At 43.3% G+C, this 16,752-nt stretch overlaps 1 protein-coding gene across 1 annotated transcript; it reads right to left on the reverse strand.

Moving 5' to 3' along the window:
• Positions 1-5,345: 5,345 nt before the first annotated feature.
• Positions 5,346-16,069, reverse strand: DTD1 (D-aminoacyl-tRNA deacylase 1; the record flags this gene model as incomplete). The annotated part of the gene is made up of 5 exons (XM_079550834.1): positions 5,346-5,501; positions 9,897-9,994; positions 12,058-12,293; positions 14,443-14,533; positions 16,027-16,069. 5 exons carry the CDS (start codon positions 16,067-16,069, stop codon positions 5,346-5,348), a joined length of 624 nt encoding a protein of 207 aa, XP_079406960.1.
• Between the last annotated feature and the right edge of the window lie 683 nt (positions 16,070-16,752).

Raw genomic sequence — 16,752 nt, forward strand, 5'->3', positions numbered from 1 at the left:
TTTCTCATACAGAAACTATTTGAAGAATTTTCAAATCCAAGACATTCAAACCAGTTTTTAAAACCTGATAGCACTTGAATTTTGAGTTTTCTAAAGAATATAACTATATAATCAAGCCATTAGGATAGAGTATAAGAAACATTACCAAAAACCTCCCTTCAACTAGGAGGTAGAAAGAACAACTTTAAGATGAGTAGATTTGAAGAATGCACAGATAAGTGGGATAACAAGAAAGAGTCAAAACAGTTTTGAAGGTTACACCTCAGTTTTCCTAGCATTTCTAAAGCAGCCAAGCAGAACTATATAATCAAATGTGATCCAGCTGAGATGTTTTACCTAAGTTTCCAAGGTGTACCGAACAATCTGCTATCAATGGATCTTAAGTAAAATAAATCCCACTACAAAAGAAGAACAGTACTCATGAATTAGTTACTTGAGCCATAGGAAAAGATCAATTTTACTGCCCATCACCAGGGTCTGGTGACCAGAGAGGAGGCAAAGAGGCACGAAGAAGGGAGCTTAGGAGCTTCCCAGGGACATGCTGACCAGACCAAGGAAGAAGCAGCCACCTGGCACCTACTGAAGGCCTGCTCCAGGAGGCACAGCTGGAGAAGCATGAGGGGATGCAGAACAAGAGCATCACAAATAGAAACTATATGCTTGTAAAGGAGAAGCAGGAATAAATCTACTGATCCAACACAGCAATTTAACAAAGACTTAACGAGATCCAAAATGGCAAAGCACATTATTTACTGCACAGAGAGTAGCATTAAGCACTTATCCAAGAAGCTTTCATGTGGAATCATAAGGTTCAGAGTTGATCTTCTTGCTTTCTGCACACCTTCTCAAAGGAGCAATGTAGCTATCTATTTGGTATCTAAACTGAACATTTGCAAAATGCCTTTTGAAATAGGATATTATCGTAATAATTCTTATCCTCTCTGGTTACAGCAGTGTTACAGTCGGTACTACAGCTGGAAAGGTTATCACAGTGAAAACAGAAAAACAAAGAAACAAGGAAGGAACGCTCACCTCTATTGGAAGATGTAGGTTCACAGAAAAGACTCCACAGAGGAAGGATCTCTTGCTAGAGATCCTTCCCCAGTGCCTGTCAGCCCTTAAATGGGATCTAAGAGAGGTGCAGCCAGGCTCCGCTCCTGCTCACACAGCTGAATTGCCTTCACCTGTGCTCCCAGGGCAAACCGGTCCTTTCCCCAGGTGCTCAATCAGTGGTTCAGGCCATAACTCAACAATTCCATACCAGCAAACAATGAAAATCAGCAGTACATTTTCAAAGGACTCACAGTGTAAATTCCAGTTATCACAGGGTTTTCTGTTGAGAATATGCTGTCAAAAAGAAAACAAGACCTATAGCATACAGAGTAACTATTTTGATTTTGACAGAATGATCAGCAGGCATTCCCTGTTAGCTACTTCTTTAAACCAGAAGTTACAGAGAATATTTGTATCCAGATTTGTATTCTCTCCCAGATACCTGCTGGGAAATTCAAATTTTCAATTTCAATTAAAAAAAACAATGCAATGTTCCTCAGACTTCTCTCACACAGAAACACTACCAGGTGTTTGCAGAAATCATACCAAGGATATTTAATGTACTTTCACATGTGTATTTGTTGTGAAGGCAGAATTGCGTGCTAAAGTATGAGCAGCTTATAAGTCTACAGAAGCTGTAAAAAACACATCAAACTGTAAATAACCAAAGCCACGCCAGAATGAGGTGGATCCTGTGCCTTGAAGTCTGTAACACTGACTGCCCCTTGTTTGGCATCTTCATAATTTTCACAGCACTCTGAGGTTCCGCACTGATGATGATGTTTTTCACCTGACCTCACATCACAATACAGTGCAAGGCAAAGAAAGCAGCACCAGCACAGGTGAAAACAGAAAAGAATCTGTAAGACTCCATCAGCATCTGTGAAGCATTATCACCAGAACAAACAGCTGTAGGCCATTTGATTTTGGGGTTCTCCCCAAAATATCCAGGCTCTACCTGCAGGTCTTTGGCCCGAGGGCAGTCAGCATACAGCTGGAGATCAGTCATTGCAGGGTCCCTGGAAGAAGAGCTGCTTTATTATAATTAGCAAAAACTGTCCACAGACCTCTTGGATGATCATCTTCTGACTTTAGCCCATAAATCACATGAAAGCGAACACCGGTAAAACTCCCTGCTTTGTGAATCAGGACAGGAAAATGAAGACTGTAAGTCTAAATCTGTAGAAAAGGGAACAACAAGCAGAAACTTATCATTCATGACTTTGTCCCTGAACGTTTATATGAAATAAACATGCTTTTTTGTTAATCAGGTCATTTTCAGCATTTTGGGGGGGAGGGGGAGGAAAAAACCAAATAATATTCCTTCCAACTAAGATGTTAATCTATTTCACAAACAGCCAACAAAAACTCACCATGGCACTAGAAACCAAGCAAGCCCCCAAACCACAGGAATGTTTTTTGCTTACAGCTTGCTATAAGCAAGAAGAAAAAAATGGAACAGATAGTGAGTATCCAAGTCACATAATACAGCATCACAAATACTTCTCAAGGGAGGCAAGCTCCAGCTTTGTTTAAGCAGAGAGAAAGTGATGGCTGTTAGCCAGGGCAGTGGGGACCTGCTGCTTGGCTCCCTGCGTTCCCTGAATGAATAGACCACGTGGTCTCCTCGTACTTCTCCAATCAGCTATTATCAGTGAGTTGACCTCAAAATCTTTTAAGGAGCTGTACAGCAAGCATCCTGCTCATGGCAGGGGGCTTGGGAAGATGATAGGACTAAAACAGCCCTAGAGATTGCACTTTATAAAAGGTACTACAGCCTCTGAAAGAGAAAGATATTCCTCCTCACAGACTTTTGTATTCTCTGCCTCAGTTTGGTAACTCCCTTGACTTTTAATACCTGAAGGAGAATAACTTCACAGCCTGCCACATCCTGACTCATTTGCTGACAGCTTCCAAAAGCTGTTCTGCCCTTATTAACAGGACATAAATACAAACAGTTGCACAATGCAGCATACGGAGCAGCTGCCGACGGATTTTCACGATCACCATGAAGGATCAAAAGGACTTACTGCATTGCAAAGAGCAAACATTTTAGGGCAGCAACCTGACTTCCAAGCTTCCAAATGACAGGTGAATGAGTTGCACTAAGAGGTGTTACTTTTGCTGTGTCATTCATGCCACACGTTGCAATATCTTAGGGATGCAATATACAAAGACCAACAGGCACTCAGCTAGCATCATTTGTTTAATAAAGTCTTTTCTGTATTTAAAAAAGTTTACAAGACAGATGTGTTTCGCATGATAAACAACTAGCGCCTGATCTTCCCTTTTAATAACTTAATCCATGCAGAAAGACTAGACTGCCTAACTTGGTGATACACAGCAATTGAACAATATGCCAAAATATACACAGACCTTCATGCTGAGATGGAAACAGATAGCACATGACATCATAGAGCTGCAATCAAAGTACAAGCTTGCTCGAATGACTTTTAGAATTCAAGTGTAAGTTTAAGGAAAAACCCTGATTTATTTTTGAAATGTAGCTTATGTACCAAGAGTGAATGTTCTGCTACAATCTGCCTACAGCCATCCTTCATTCGGCAGTCATGTGAAAACACATACACAGAAATGTTACAAGTCCTTTTTACTACTGGTACTACACATTAACAACTGAATCTGATAGCACTGCTTTGGTTGTTTCAATACAGAATGATGTAATTTTCTATTGTCTTAGCTCTGCTTTTCCATTTTTATCCAAAGTCCTCAAAGAGTGGTGTTGAGGTGAATGTCTTTTAGGTCTCTCCTCAAGGATCCAGTGCAGCTTTTGTATGAGAAACTGTGGAAGGCAAAAAACAGAAACATGACTGGAGACTCAGCATAAAAGTACAGGATTCCTTCTACCTACATAGAGAAAAGTATCTTGATTCACTGTCACAGCACATAAATTTAATGCTACGTTATAACTTTTTAGGAATGTTCAGCAATCTGGATTTTCAAATGCTATTGGAAAGCTCAGCCAGATTAGAGCGCTCTAGAGTGCAAATTCCTGCCCTCTAAAATGTTCCTCTATCAACATAAAACCCAGAAACAGGAGGTGAAAGCTTGTATTCCTGTAGCACAGCTGTAAGGCCAACAGCTGCTGAGAAACAGTACATTTTTGCTTAATTTCTTAAGAAAATTTTCTCCTTTCCAATGTGACCATCATCTCCACTATCGAAACAGGTGCACCAGCATAAAGCCCAAGAGAGCAGAACCCATGTGATTTCAGTTATGGTATTTACATGACAATCCAGTATTATCTGCATTCTAATGAACGAAACCATTTCACACCACTCTTTAAGCTGTTCTCCATGAGGCCAGAGGAAAAATAATAATAATAATAATAATCTGGATTTGAAAGTTTCTTTGATTCTTTTTCCAGGTCAATCCAAAACAATAGTGTATTTCCAGAAATCTACTCAACATGCCTTATTCAAATTAATTCAAATTACTATCGTACAGGTAATAATATGGACTTCTATAAAGCAGACATCACGCCTCAGTCTTACCACTCCAGAAGTTTGAGAAGAGGGGAGGGGAGAGGAAAGATCTGAGTGATGTGTGATATTGAAGAGTATAAAACATATGCACCCTAGGGATAGGAAAATGAGGGAAAGGCTAGATCTAAACTTTGCAGTGTTGTTCCCACTTAAACTGCCAAGTGAGGGCTCCATTATGCAGATGAGGGAAATAATGCTTTCCTGGGTTCTTGGAAGCTCAAAATCAGCAACACAGCACATTTATTTAAGAAATATAAAAATAATTAAGAAAAGGAAAGCTGCAGCTTCCAGTTCTGGCCTATTTCCAATTTTGCACCTTCATTATTGGAGATTATTTATTTATTAGGGTATTACAAATAGTGGAGGCTGTTCCACAACGACCAGGCTGTTAGGTGTAGACAAAAGAAATCATGCATCTCAGCTCTGAAGGATACAAAGTGGGATTCTAAGTTAAGTTACTGCTGTGCTGTAAGACCAACATTTAGAATTGCAGCCTCAGCCTGAAAACAGTTGCAGCTGGGCCAGACTCAGGATGCACACTTCCAGCCAAACACACAGCTGGGAAGCAGTTTTCACCCACATCTCCATTCTGGCAGGCCAACTGCAGATCAAAAAGGAGGTTACCCACCAGTAACATTATTGGGATTCCACCTTTCAACACTTCTAATGCAACTCTCAGCAGAATCCAGGTACTGCTTCAGTAAAGCACCCAGGGTTTGAGACTGCCAAATGGGAGGACAAGACTTCACAGGAATGAAAAAGCCATACCTGAGGCCTGTTTTGGATGAGCTACGGCTCCCTTTCCGAAGACACATCTCCTTCAGCTCCACTGCTTGCACTGGGGTCATCTTTGTTACGGGGGGCATTTCTTTCTCTACTTGATTCAGAGGGTACCTTGGTTCTGGTCTTCTCTTTTCTTTGTTGTTGCTTTTCAAGTTTTGCCAGCTACTCACAAAGCAAGGACAGTGAGGAAACACTTCTGAAATAATCTGATTTCAGAAGACAGTATGTCTAAAAAACTGTAAATGAGCATTTGCAGCACACTTGTATCTCAATTCATAATACGTATGCATGGATCAGCAAGACAGAAAAGGCAAAACAATAATAAAAAACAAGAAACAAACAAACAACCCAACAAGGCGTGGATTGCCAGATATTTGGAGAAAACAGTGAACTACCATGCAACAACATGATCACCTCCCTAAGTGAATTGACTTCCCTCTGCTTTCCAGAGCTTCTTTCCTGCTCACCAGAACATGCCAACATGAGAAAGAATAAAACACAAGGACCAAAAGGGGGAGCTGAATTCCACCAAGCTCCTGTTGTGTCTGGGTGGCAGTTTTGAAGTTGCCAGGTTTCTAATAACAGAATAGCTCAAGTTCAGTCACCCAGTACACAAGAAGACTTATATTTATAATAACAGAAAAAGAGATATCCGAATCTTAGCATTACACAGGACATAGAGTAACCATTTCAGATCAGCTTGGACAAAACCTTCAGCTAGCACTGCCTTGCTACCTCCCTTATTAATGTTTTCAGTGCTCCCGGTAGAGTCAAACTAAGCTGGTATTATTTTTACATCTCTCCCATTTTTCAGAGAAGCAGGCTACAGTAAGTTTTGGGGACACTACAAACTGAGAGTCACTTACATCACTATGGACACGCTGTGTAGTTCATCAGTTTGGTTAATTTCCATCATTTTCTGATTTTCTCAAGTGCTTCCATGACAATTCCCCCAAGATAAATCATACTAGTCATAGAATCAATTCAGTTAAGTATGTGTGCTGATTATGAACTAGACTGGCTTGTGGAAGATGCATAAGGTGTAAATCTGAGCTGTGAGTCAGTATGAGCTTTGAGGACAGAAGGAGGAGCCTCAAGAGGACGTACAGCATCCCCTTGTATCTTATCCCACACACACACCATCCTTACACACCTGTACACATGTACTTCCAAGCTGACACAGGATATCTTTAATTAGTTTTATCAGTAATTACAGAGTACCCCCCAGCACAAAGCCAAATCAGTCAAACCTAGAAACAGCTGTTGCAGTGTGTACCCCATACTTTCACTGCAGCACCAGGCTGCTAGCAGTGATCTTTACTAACGGTGCAGAAAATGATGTCTGATAGCATGTTGGTCTGTAATTTATCTCCACATTAAATTTCATAGTTTCTGTAAACTACATGATTACTAATTAACACAGAAATCCACTCTTCTCTAAGTAGTATCCTTCTCTCTCTTATTAATGGAAAGAAAGAAAAAACAAAAAGCCTCATGTTACGGGACACAAACCCACATACATGATATATACTTGTTCATACAAATTACAGAGAGGCAGAAAGGGCTCAATATATGACAGCTTTACCAACAGCATGCCAGTATCGATAGCATGCATTACCAATTCAAACATGCCTACGCTGGCCATCTTCCAAGATGGTCTTGAGGGCAAACAGCACAACTTCTGAAATATATGCAGTTATATATGTACATATTGTCTTATGCACAAAGCGACCGTACGCTCTGCTAAAATCTCTGTAGTATTCATATTCTAGAGTAAAGAGTAAGCAACAGATTGTCTCTAAGGTTGCTACGAGAGACCTCAGAAACTACATAGCTCTGTAACTAGTTTAGCAGGACAAGGAGAAATGGCTTTAAGTTGAGGGAGGGAAGATTTAGGTTGGATGTCAGGGGGAAGTTCTTTACAGAGAGAGTGGTGAGGTGCTGGCACAGGCTGCCCAGAGAGGTTGTGGATGCCCCGTTCCTGGAGGTGTTCAAGGACAGGTTGGATGGGGCCCTGGGCAGCCTGGTCTAGGATTAAATGGGGAAGTTGGTGGCCCTGCATGTGGCAGGGGGGTCGGAGATTCGTGATCCTTGAGGTCCCTTCCAACCCTGGCCATTCTGTGATTCTGTGATAGTTTGAGAACAACGCAGTGCAGAAACACAGATGGCAAACAGAACGGCAGATGTTCAGACGTAAATCCAGATCTGTGCCCTGTAGGATCCCCAAGGCTCTAAGCATGACTACTCAATCTCTCCCTCAGAGGGCAACATCTTTAACAGTAGAAGAGAAAAACAGGAGCTGTAATAACCTTGAATATTTAGGACAACACCCATGTGGGCATGAGCTGACCAAAGAAAAATGACACAAGTTCATTTATACGAGAGAGGAAGATCATTTGATAAGCTATATTAATCCTTGTCTTATTATGAATGGAATTTAATTCCTTCTGTTAAACTATAACAAAAGTAAAATTCTTAAGTGTAGTTTCATCCATCTGAAACTCAAATAATATTGAAATGAATAAAGATTCGTGCACATCTCCATGTGTGTTCTCCACTGTGTCCATGCAGCACAATCAGTCTGTGCACTACAGATCAGATTAAATATAAACATTACTACAGAGATTAAATATACAGTTCTTTGTACTCACAAAATACAGACTCATCTTTATTATGCAGGCAATAAAAGAATTACCCATCTCTTAATTTTTTTCATTTCCTTGCTTATGGAGAGCTTGTGTAATTTAAGAGGACACTGTAAGAGCACTCTGTCAGAAAAGAGCAGACTGCACACTGAAAAAAAACCAGGGCAGCTAACTTTTTGGTATTACAATGAAGAAAACTTCAGGCAGGCAACTCCAGTTCAATGTAACCAATGCTTTTCACACAAATACAGAGCATGCTGACACCCATCTCATCTGAAGAACTATCGTGAGCTACTTGTGTCTACTGAGTTGCCGGAATGCAATCAGAGAAGAGCAATCAAGCTGGTGAAGGGACCAGAAAACAGAACACACGAGGAGAGGCTGAGGGAAATGGTTAGTCTAAAGAAGAGGAGCCTGAAGGTAGAGCTCATTGCTCTCTACAATTACCTGAAAGGAGGCTGCAGTGAAGATGCTGCTGGTCTCTGTTCTGAGATGATAAGTGATATGATGTGAGGAAACAGCCTTAAGTTGTGCCAGCGGAGGTTTAGAGTGAATATCAGGAAGAATTTTTTCAGGGAAAGACTGGTTAAGTAATGGAATGGGCTGTGCAGAAAGCCAGTGGAGTACCCATCCCAGGGGATATTTAAGCAATAAGTGGAGATGGCACTTATGGCCATGGTTTAGTGATGGATTTCATAGCGTTAGGTGATGGTAGGCTTGACAGTCTCTATTGTCCTTCCCAACCTAAATGATTCAGTGATTCTATGTGCAGCGTAGCTATGTCTGCAGAAGCAATGAAAAGTTCAACACTGTAACATAAGATCAGACATCTTCTATCTTGAGCTTTGACATGCAGTTACACTAAAGACAAAAAATGTGCACAGGATTAGAATCAGCAGCTCTCACCCTCTTATGACAGTCTTAACTGCAGACATAGCAGGACTAACATGGAAAACAATTTCATATGTAAGCCTGCAAATGCTGACCCTTTTATCTAAAAAACACCAACCAAGATCAGTTGTTCAGAAACTGCTGGCCCTCTGCCAGCAGTCAGTACCTGTGCTACCCTTCTGTGGGGATCAGTATCTCGTCTGACCCAACTTCTGTATTGCTGAAGCATGGAAGAAAGCAGAAATGTCTTGGAATATTTCAAGTGTTTGAGATTATATTCCTTGTGACAATACACAAAAATGCAAGAGTCCTCAGAGCACAGAAAGTCACTTTTCTTTCCTGCCCCTGGACCATGGATATTTTACATTGCTGAGACACTGCCAATAAACATAAACAAATTTCAAACTGTGTCGACACTGCTCTGCTCTGAATGAATTGCCCAAAACACAGAATAATAGTTTTAACAGAGGTGAACGTTTACATTAGATTGACAGCTCTTAAGCTCAAAGTAGAGCTTTCTTCTCTGCCATCCAGATTTTTACACGCTATTTCCTGGGCAAATCAGCAGCAGCTCAATTCCTCTGAGAGGGGATGTGAGTGCTTATATCCACACGCAGCTGTTAATCCACATACAGAGCTGCTGCTGTTAATTATGTACAGCTTGGGCTGATAACACTTTGTGCTAAGCTGTGAGATTTCAGACAGACAGGGAACAGGTGAGTTCCTCCTCTAGGCAAAACATCACAAAAGGATGCAGAATAGAATTTGAAGGTAAAACAAAACCAACTCCAAAGCAAGATACTTCAGCCACTATGCAATTATTTTACTTTTCAGAGGCTGCATGGAAAGCATAAAATCCTCATGTTCAAGGGAAGCTGTACTGCTTCATAACAGGAATGCTTCCCTGGGATAATGCAATGGTTTCACATATTTGTGTCACATAAAGGCAGACGTACACCTCTGCAGTGAAGGCATAACCTGGACACCCATTTCTTGCAGACAGTCTCTCTGGTTTGCTTACCTGTTTAGGGTCAACAGCAGCAGCTGGGGACTCCAGTTCTATTGTTACAGGCCCATCATTCTGGATGTGTACCTGCATGTAGGCGCCAAACTTGCCATCTGAAGAGGGAAGAAAAGGAAGTGGTGAAAGAATAACATTTACCAAAATCCTTCCCAAATGTGCTACTGGAGGAAAGGAAGAGGAAAGACAGAGGAAATAACAGCCAACTAATAAAGTGCAAAAAAAAACACTAAAAAAAAAGTCTCCACGCACTTAGCTCTGTGCTCTGATCCAGTGACAATAAATGCACAGCTAAGTACAAAGATGTCCACATGCTCACAAAACAGAATTACCTGCAGATAATCATGGTGCTCACAGTTTAGGATAGGCAGGATAGCTCTCTCAGGTAGGAGCTAAAATTGTAAAGGATGTAGCAGATAAGTCTAGGGCTCTAGTCCAGCTAGCCAGGCTGATGGTTTGAAGAAATCTTATATATGGACAAAGGACTGAAAAAAGAAAGAAGCTTTTGAAACACTTGACATTGACTACTCTGGAACAGAGAACACTGGTTTGCAGGTTGATCCCAATCTGACAGAGCAACTCCTGCGTTCCTGTCCGCAATGTAGGCTTTGTCAGAATTTGGTAACATGGGGAGATGTTCCAGACCCAACCCTGTCCTGTAAGTCTGCCAGAAGTTTGGTATTTACTTAAAAGTAAAAAGGAAGAAGGCTTGTTTGGGCCATATCCAAACAGATCTACTACTCAACTGCTTTTCCAAAGGCTGCATGCCACAAGTCACTGTGACCCAGAGAGACAAGCTTTGGGGTAAGCCAAGCACTGCAGCACCACAGAAGAGATTGCTGGCAGCCCAGCAGCTGAGGAAAAGGTTCCTGGGCCTTTGGCTCATTATTCATCAAAAAGATTAAAAAGCTACTGTCAAAATACAAGATGTTTGAAAGCATATCAGAAACAGAGCATTTTCCAAGTCTCAAGAAGAAAGATGTAAATATTTAGAGATAAGTCCATTTTTATGGCCCTCTTTTTGGTGAAAGCAGTCTCATGCTTGCTTTTAACTTTACCTGGACATAAACGTCCAAATCGACCAAATCTTAGCAGAGCAAATCTTATTCCCACTGACTTCTCAGGAAAGTTAAAATTCAAAAAGCACTTGGTCTAATGAATTCAGAGCATAAGTTGTATAGTACGGACCAAAAGGGATGCATAGAAGGGGTATGAGAAGTGCATTCCTTCTCACCAACAAATGTTAACTGGAGGAATACACCAAGCCATTGGAAGGCTGACACCAGACAAGCATCTGACACATGCACCTCACTGTGCCTCATTGGAAAGCACTGCATAATAAGGCTGGGTACCTGGGATAATTATCTGTCACCAATAGTCAAAGTGAAGCTGAATACCCAAAGCTTTCTCTAGCTAGTTTTCTTCCTCCCAGTTTTTCCACTTCAGTCTGTTAATAATCCATTTAAACACACACACACACACTTCTAGATTCTTGTCTTTTGGACAATTGTACCAAAAATTTAAGTTTAAATCTGCAAATGGCCAGAAATCAAACAGAAAAGATTAAGGGTGGATAGAAAACAAAAGGACAGGGAAGCCAGGTGTTTTCTGGTGAAGAGAAAACTTGCATAAATGGCACACATTTGAGAAAAGATAGTCTAAATGAAATCCTGTTTTCAAGTACCACATTACAGTTCCCATTATCATCATTATCACTTATCAAAATGTAAAAATAAAGTGCCAGATTGAGATGCACTGCTCACCACACAGTGGCGACGCCTTCGAGCCTGCCTAACAACCTAAGTCTCAGAAGAAATGTTCTGGGTTATTCTAGAACAAAGATATCCAGCCTTTGAGCAAGCCTGGCATCACAGCTTATTCTCACAGTCACAGCCTCTCTGGGTTACACCATCATTCCTGTTGAACAATTGCTGACATGAGAACATCTAAACGTCAAGGCGTTCCGGAGGAATGCCAGGAAATGGTGTGGCTACAGGAAGGCCAGATGGATCACCTAACATCCCCTCGCTTACTGCTGCATAAAGACACCTCCTTTGCAGCACAGACAGAAACTCACCAAACAAAGCAGCGATCACAGAAAAGCACGTACACACAAAGTCCACTGGTCACAGCAAGGACATTACCAACCTTTTGCCCTTACCTTTAATAAGCTCTGGTTTGTAGGCTTTTCTTAGCTGCTCTAGGAAGTTATTATAAAAACTCTCCGCCTGCTCTGTGGGCATTGCCATGTGGTAGTCAGGTTTGTTTCCCTTAAGGATGCACTGGAGAGTGAATTGGCTCACACACAACACTTCGTACTGTTTATCCATCACACTTTTGGACCAGTGCTTCCCACTTTCATCTTCAAACACTCGCAAGTTTAAGATCTTCCGAACCCTGGGAGAAGAAAAAGACTTCTGAAGTTTCTCAGTTGACCCATTAAGGATCAACAGGTGCAGGTAATACCTGCCACACTGGAAGAGATAAAAGGGATGGCAGACACACATTCATTCTGCCACCACATAACACATTTCCCTCGTCCCTTCCCTCCTAAATCACAGACATCTCCTCACATTAGGCAGAGCCATAACTAGCCATTGGTTGTACTTCATGTTTTTATAGAGCACAAGATCGGGACGCAACAACTGCACATTACAGAGTGTCATAAAGATGGTGCAGTAAGTAAAAAAGCTTACTCTTCACTCTCTGATTTTATATGTCACAACATTACTTAACGTGCACAGATTCGGAAATTTTAATCCTCCTACTGCACTGTCAAATCACACTCAGCATGACTGAAATGAAATGAGATCATCTTAAATGATATTTGTTTCCAAACACGATTCACATCTCCTCCTCCGTCTCCTCCTCGCACGCTTCCCAGACTGACCCACAACCCAGATGACAACAGCACTTTTTCATCAGGATGACAAGGAAGGCAGTCAGCAGTGCAGAACTACAGGTGGCAGCAAAGCAGGGACTGGAACTTGTCCTTAGGGCTGGTTCCTTAGGGCTGGAGGTAGCGGCTGGAAGTGACTGGCTTGAACTAAGACAACAAGGATCAGGGGACTTTCACAAACGCAGTCTTGCAACCTCACCTATGGTTCAACTCTGATACCATGAGTGTATGCTTGTCACTCTCCATTCTTCTGTTTACTCTTTTAGCTTCACATCTTCAGCACCTACCAACAATTAAGTGCAATGAGTGCAAAGCAATTCAATTGCAGCCATGAGCCAGATCTTTTACACTGCACCAGAAGTGAGGCACTTCGCATAAAACAAAGCTGCGACTTTACTATGAGCCAGCTTCAGGCTTTTCCATCATTAAGGTACAGTCAAATTATATACATATATATTCTTGCCAATTTTTGCATGCCAAAGACAAACAGAAATGAAGTAAGTGGATGGTTAAAAGTTTTGAAAGGCCTGGTACACAGACTTCGTTCATCATCACTGCTGTGTTTTAATGACAAAGTTGTCTGCTGTTTCATTATTGAAGTTTCCCTTGATAGCATGTGAGACGGCTTAAGCTGATTTCTTCTTATTTGTTGTTTTCAGATATCAGGTTCCCATCTTTTCTGTGTCAGCTTTCCAAACATCCTGGTGCTGTGAGCACAGTTGTTATTGATCACACCCTCGGAATATTCAGAAGCATCTTTCATATGACAAAGTAGTAATGAGAAACAACAAGAGAGCCAATGTTACACACTGAAGAGACAAACAGTAAGACATGGGAGATCGTCTTAATAAAAGTGTCTTCAGCTTCACTACCATTTTCTACAAGTTTCACATGTGAGATCCCTACAGATCTTTAATTCACACCCTCACTCTACTTTCTCTTTCACATCCAGGAGACGTTTCACCCTCATTCACATTCTTGTCTCTTCACCGCTTGAAGGAGCACGTCCTCTTTTTGAATAGGTCTTTGTCTCTACTACCTGTTTCTTCTTTGCCTTCGTAAGAATTAAGATCAGTCCCTGAACAATAAAAAGCCTGAAGAAATAGAACAACTGCCTGGAGAGCTCTCCCCTGCACGTGTTTGGTGGTAGAACTGCAATACTTTGTGGCCATAGAAAGGATGGCAGAGTCAGACCTCTAGGCTGCCCAAATTATCTTTATAGAAAAGTAACTGATGAGATTACCCAGCCTTTCGGAAGAACAGAACTTCTCACATGCAAACTAATGTGAGAAGTCCAAGGTTTCTGATATATCTCAAACATGAAGAGTGAAGGCCTTTAGGGTAAACCCTTATAGAAAAAGGGCAGATATTCAAATAACAGAGATCAGAAATAAAAACGTGTTGATTCTTCCTCCTTGAGACTTTCTGTGATAAAAACCACATAGGAAATAGAAAACTGCTTGGCATAGAAAGCAAACTCTAATTAAATATTAGCTCCCCAAGTAAAATCCGAACAGGAATTAACGCAGGCTAACCCACATATTCCAACAGAAAGAGTGCCTCATTTCCTTAGCTACAGAATAGGTATCACCAAATCAAAAATGCTCAGGCAAAAGAAGAGAAAGTGAAAGGAAATATGTGACTTACATGTGCTCCAGCTCTCTTTGTGTATCTTCTAAAGAAATGCCCAGCAGCACACAGAGGCCTCGTCCTATTGAACTTATCTGTTCACCACCCACTGGGAAAGGGGAGGAAAAAAAAGTAAGACGAAATCACAGAATCACAACCAGATCAGAGCACCGTCCAGCCTGACCTTGAATGTTTCCAAGGACGGGGCATCCACCTCCTCTCTGGGCAACCTGTGCCAATGCCTCACCATTCTTACTAGAAAAGCTTCTTACTTACATCAAACATGAATCTCCCCTTTCAGTTTGAAACCATTTCCCCTTGTCCTATCACAACAGATCCTACTAAAGAGTCTGTTCCCTTCTTTCTTACAGCCCTCCTCTGGATACTGAAAGGCCACACTCAGGTCTCCCTGGAGCCTTGTCTTCTCCATGCTGAACAGCCCCAGCTCTCAGCCCATCCTCGTGGGAGAGGTGTTCCATTTCTTGGCTCATTTTTGTGGTCCTCCTCTAAATACACTCCAACAGATCTACACCTCTCCTGTACTGAGGACTCCACATCTGGACACAGCACTCCAGGTGAGGTCTCACAACACAGAGCAGAGGGGTGAGATCATCTTCCTTGCCCTCCTGGCCACGCTTCTTTTGATGTAGCCCAGGATACAGTTGGCCTTCTAGGCCGCGGGGGCAAAAGCTGGCTCATGTCCAGCTTGCCATCTACCTGTGCCCACAGGTCCCTTTCAGCAAGGCTGTGCTCTACGCATACACCCCCCACTTGTACTGATAGTGGGAGTTGCAATGACCCAGTTACAAGACCTTGGCACCTGAGTCTGTTGAACCTCATGAGGTTTACTTGGGCCCCATGTCGGAGCCCAGGTCCCTCTGAATGGCATCTCATTCCTCAGGCTTGTCAACCACACCACGCAGCTTGGCGTCATGCACAAACTTGCTGATGCCTGATAATGGTCCCACTGCTGATGCCTGATAATGATATTTCAGAGTACCAGTCCCAGCAGCGTCCCCTAAGAGACACCACTTGCCACTGATCTCCTCTCCATTGACCACCACTCTCCACATTCGATATGAAGAATTTTGCCTACAATTGGACCAGCAGCGCTAAGCACAGCAGTAGCACAACACTCTCCCACCTTAGGAAAAATGACCCGACTGAATTCAGTAAGCATTCTTCATTTCCGTGCCGCACCACCCCCAGCAGCTGCGAGAAAGTCACGCCTGTTCGGGCCTCTTACTCCTCATCTGAAATAAGACTTCGATCAACGCCCAGCTCTGACCCTCCCGCTGAGAACAGAGCTCCTTAACGGCGGTGAAAATAGAAGGCAAGAGACCGCAGGCGGCACGGAAAGGCCACTCGGGCAGCGCGGGAAGCACAGCGCCGGGACACCCGAAAGCCACGCGCCAACCATGGCGAAGCAAGGGGGGCTCTGAGGGACCGCGCCGAGAGGAGCGCGGATGGGGGCCCGGCCGCGGGGCGGGGGGAAGGAGGCGGGGGCGGGCGGAGCAACGCTTCAGCAACGCTCCGCCCGCCCCCGCCTCCTCTCCCCCCGCCCCTCTGGCTCCGGTGTCCCTCCCGGTGCCGCGCACTGACCTGTAACACTGGCCTGGGCCACCCGCTGGACGATGGCCTTCATGGCGGCGCGGCGCGGGCCCGGCGCGGGGAGGTGGCGGCGCTAGGCGGCGGCGGCCGCCCCCTGCTGGCCCGCGCAGCGCAGCGCCCCCTGGCGGATGGGAGGTACCGCCGCAGGGCTGGAGCGGCGGGCCTTCGCCGGTACGGGCGGTGCCTGTAGAGGCAGCCTCTACGGAAACGGGGCTGCGTACAGACCGAATTCGTACAGAATGGTGCAGAGGGGCTCCTTTCCTCTGAAGGTGGAGCCTTTCAATTTCTTTTTTAATGATTTTTTCAGCAGTGCCTATAGAAAAAACAACTGGAGGTACCAGCGCACCCATACCATTCCCTTCCACAGGAATGAGGCGTCCAGAGGTACCATGGAAACTGGCAGCTTCCTTCTGAAGGGAGGCAGCGCCTGCAGGGACTGGGAGAAGCCCCTGAAAAGGAAGTATGTCCACAAAGACTGGGGGAAACCGTATAGAAAGGAAGGCTACAGTCACAGCAGGGAGACGGCACCCTAGAAGGGGAGGCAGCATGTATTACAATCTTATAAAGCGACAGCAGCTCCAAGAGCAGCTACAGAAAGGAGATTTAGCAAACTGAGGGGAAGGGGGTATAAGGATAGTAGCCATGCATCAGGGGACAAAGCTGTATACCCTGTCTGCTTCTTTTTGAAGGATGACAACAACTCTTACACCTCAAAGA

Source organism: Tetrao urogallus (genome assembly GCF_951394365.1).
Source record: "Tetrao urogallus genome assembly, chromosome: 2".
Classification (NCBI taxonomy): Eukaryota; Metazoa; Chordata; class Aves; order Galliformes; family Phasianidae; genus Tetrao; species Tetrao urogallus.